At 42.6% G+C, this 3,406-nt stretch overlaps 1 protein-coding gene across 1 annotated transcript; it reads right to left on the minus strand.

The window, feature by feature from the left end:
• Positions 1 to 1,492: 1,492 nt before the first annotated feature.
• LOC117933236 lies at positions 1,493 to 2,981 on the minus strand. The gene is made up of 2 exons (XM_034854621.1): positions 2,257 to 2,981; positions 1,493 to 1,871 (listed from the first exon to the last, which is right to left on the minus strand). Exons 1-2 carry the CDS (start codon positions 2,979 to 2,981, stop codon positions 1,493 to 1,495), a joined length of 1,104 nt encoding a protein of 367 aa, XP_034710512.1.
• Between the last annotated feature and the right edge of the window lie 425 nt (positions 2,982 to 3,406).

Genomic DNA, 3,406 nt, shown 5'->3' on the forward strand with positions numbered 1-3,406 from the left:
ATCTTCTATCTCAGAATCAGTAAGATTTCGGCGAAAATTGAAATTCCAAGAGAAAGGACGGAATATCCGAGAAATTGATGAAATAGGAGCATTTTTATCCGTGACTACACTAAGTAATCTTGGATATTGTATTCCCAAAGGTTGATCCCCCACCACAAGTCATCCCAGAACTGAATTCTATCCCCGTCCCCCTACCACAAACCGAGTAAATTTGGAAAACTCTTGGAAGACTAGTGCAATGGCCTTCCAAGGACAACGATGAGACCATCTAACAATATTGTTGACATCCCAGCCATTGGAGTGTGATCCATAAATGCTTAAGATAACCTGATGCCACAGAGCTAAACCCTCCCTAGGATATCTCCACAACCACTTCCCTAAAAGAGCGACATTCCTCATAGAAATCTTTCCAAAACCCAAACCCCCTCTCGACTTCGGCTTGCACACAACGTCCCAATTAACCAAATGGTCTCTTTTGCCTTCCCCTACGCCTGACCATAAAAATTCTCTTTGCATTCTCTCAATTCTTGCTGCCACAGAGCAGGAATCTTAAACAGGGAGAGAAAGTAACATGGCATATGGGTTAGACAAGATTGAATGAGTGTTATCCTACCTCCAAAAGATAAATACGCCTTCTGCCACCCATCTAATCTCCTTGATATCCTCTCAATCACAGGATCCCAAAAGCCACTCGCCTTAGGATTCCCTCCCAGAGAAAGACCTAGGTAAAGTATAGGCCACCAGAAGCCTTGCAGTCAAGCATCTCGGCCAGCCTAGAAAGGTGATTCTGTTCAAGATTAATGCCATAGATGTTGCTTTTGTCAAGATTAATTTTCAAACCGGAAATAGTCCAAACACTAGCAGAACATTCTTAAGCGTCATCATATCCTCTTCTCGAGTACTGGAAAAGAAAATGGTATCATCTGCAAATTGTAAATGGGATACCCTTGTTCTGTTCCTACCCACCCTGAAGCCCTCCAAGACGTTTCTCTCCTCAGCTTTCAATAACATCCTACTCAATACATCTACCACTATAGTGAACTAAAAAGGTGATAAAGGGTCACCTTGTCTTAAACCTCTAGATGCCTTAACCCACCCTTTCGCATTACCGTTCACTAGGACTGCATAAGAAACCGAGGACAAGCAACCTTTCATCCATTTCCTCCATCTAAGACTAAACCCTTTCATCTCCAACACATGATCCAAAAAATCCCAACTCACATGGTCATAGGCCTTTTCAAAGTCAATTTTGAATACAACTCCTTCCTCCCCTGTTCTTCTTTTCTCATCCACTATCTCGTTGGCTATGAGAACTACATCCAAAATTTGTCTCCCTTGCACGAAGGCTCCTTGAGTGGAATGAATAGTCTCGTGAAGTACCCCTCTTAGACGCCCTGCTAACACTTTGGCTATTATCTTGTAAAGACTAGTGATCAAGCTAATGGGTCTAAAGTCTGAGATTCTCCTTGACATGCTTTTTTGGGTAACAAAACTATAAAGGAAGCATTGGTGCTCTGATGATAATTCCGCTCCTATGGAATTCTGCAAACACTCTCACTAGATCCTCCTTTATCACTTCCCAACAATCTTGAAACACTGCAATGGTAAAGCCATCCGGCCCAGGAGCCTTATCCCTATCCATCTGAAAAATAGCCTTATAAATCTCTTCTTCAGTAAAGGGGGATTCCAATCTAGACGCACTCTCACCAGAAATAGGGGACCAATCTAAGCCTTCCACTCTCCACGATTCTCCAGAAGGACTCGCGTAAAGCTTTTCGAAGTACCTTAAGATCTCCTCTTTTATACTCTCTGGATTATTCAACATTAGGTCACTTTCATTCTCCAACTCCTTGATAAATTTCCTATTTCGCCTGCCATTGGCCACCTTATGAAAAAATTTTGAGTTGCAATCCCTTCTTTTACCCATTTCACCCTAGCTTTTTGTCTCCAATGTATTTCTTCTCTCAAAATCAACTCCTCTAGCTCCCCTTTTCTTAAAGCTCTTGGACTAAAAGTTCATAGGATAGTCCCCCTTCTTGCTCCAAGGAATCAAAGTTAGCTAAAACAGATAATATATCTTTTTTCTTTTTACTTAGCTCTCCAAAAGAAGTCTTATTCCACTCTTTCAATTTGGCTTTAACGAACTGTAATTTCCTCATGAACTTGTGTCCTTCCCACCCATTTCCTTGAAACTCTCTCCACCATCTTCCAAAATTCTCCTTAAAACTAGAATGTTGCAACCACATATTCTCAAACCTGAATGGCGTTGGTCCCCACTTGAAAGGATTGGTTTCCAAAACAATCGGCCAATGATCCGAAGTCCATCTTGGCAGTACTCCTTGAAGACTTTGAGGAAATACTTGTTCCCACTCATTTGAGTACAAGAAGCGATCTAATCTCTTGCATACTGGATTCTCTTGCATGTTTGATGAAGTATATGATGCGCTCCTTAAAGGTGAATCTATCAATTCGCAATCTCTTATGAAGTCATCAAAATCCTTCATGCTTGGGGTTAATCTAGAACCTCCCAATTTTTCTGAACTTCTCCTTATAACATTAAAGTCGCCGCCCACACACCAACGCGGATGAGAGAGCCCAACAATGTCTGAAAGCTCCACCCAAAAATCCTTCCTGAGAGCTGAGTTGTTTGGGCTATGAACTGCAGATAACCACAAAGATTCGCGTCCGTCCAACACGAACTTGATTGAGACCGAAAAAGAGCCTAACACTACTTCCTCCCTACGCAACTTTTTAGAGTCCCATATGACCAAAATCCCACCCGAAGCCCCACTCGCCGGAAGGGCTGCCCAATCCTTATTTCTGGCTGACCAAACACTACCCACAAGCCTTCTGTCACACTCCTCCTTTTTAGTTTCTTGAATCATCACTACATCCGGCTTTTCTGATCTCAGAAAATCCTTAACCACCCTTCTCTTTTTCTTAGAACCCAAACCCCTGGTATTCCAACTGATTATCTTCATGTGAAACTCTCTGACCCTGATCCCGAACCAAATCCAATTGGTCTCACAATCCTATAGAGCATCTGCTCTTCCTCCTAGAATATACCTTGATATCCAGAGACTTTAAAACCTCACGTACTTTTGCCATTTTCCTAGGGGATAGTCCTTCTATTTGGAACTCGCCCGGAGGAGAGCCCGCAATGCCTCCCAGGTTAACTGCAGCCTTACTGTAAGTTGAGAGAGGGTTGACGCTCTCACGCATCTGGTTGGGACAAGTAGGCTGGATCACCTCCCTTTCTGAATTAAGGATATCAACAGAAATTTGACCTTTGAAAGCATCGTTGACTTTTTTGAAAAAAAATTCGGAATTTACTCGGTTTTCCGTAGGAGCCAAAGATTGAGAAACTGAAACGGGAAGCATGGGGGTAGAAGGACTCAGAATGGGG

This window comes from Vitis riparia, chromosome 16, assembly GCF_004353265.1.
Source record: "Vitis riparia cultivar Riparia Gloire de Montpellier isolate 1030 chromosome 16, EGFV_Vit.rip_1.0, whole genome shotgun sequence".
NCBI lineage: Eukaryota > Viridiplantae > Streptophyta > Magnoliopsida > Vitales > Vitaceae > Vitis > Vitis riparia.

Coding starts and splice junctions, on each gene's coding strand:
- LOC117933236 (XM_034854621.1), bottom strand. CDS start 2,981: ATGAAGATAATCAGTTGGAATACCAGGGGTTTGGGTTCTAAGAAAAAG. Junction 1,872..2,256: donor TGGGGACCAACGCCATTCAG/GTTTGAGAATAT, acceptor GGCCAATGGCAG/GCGAAATAGGAAATTTATCA.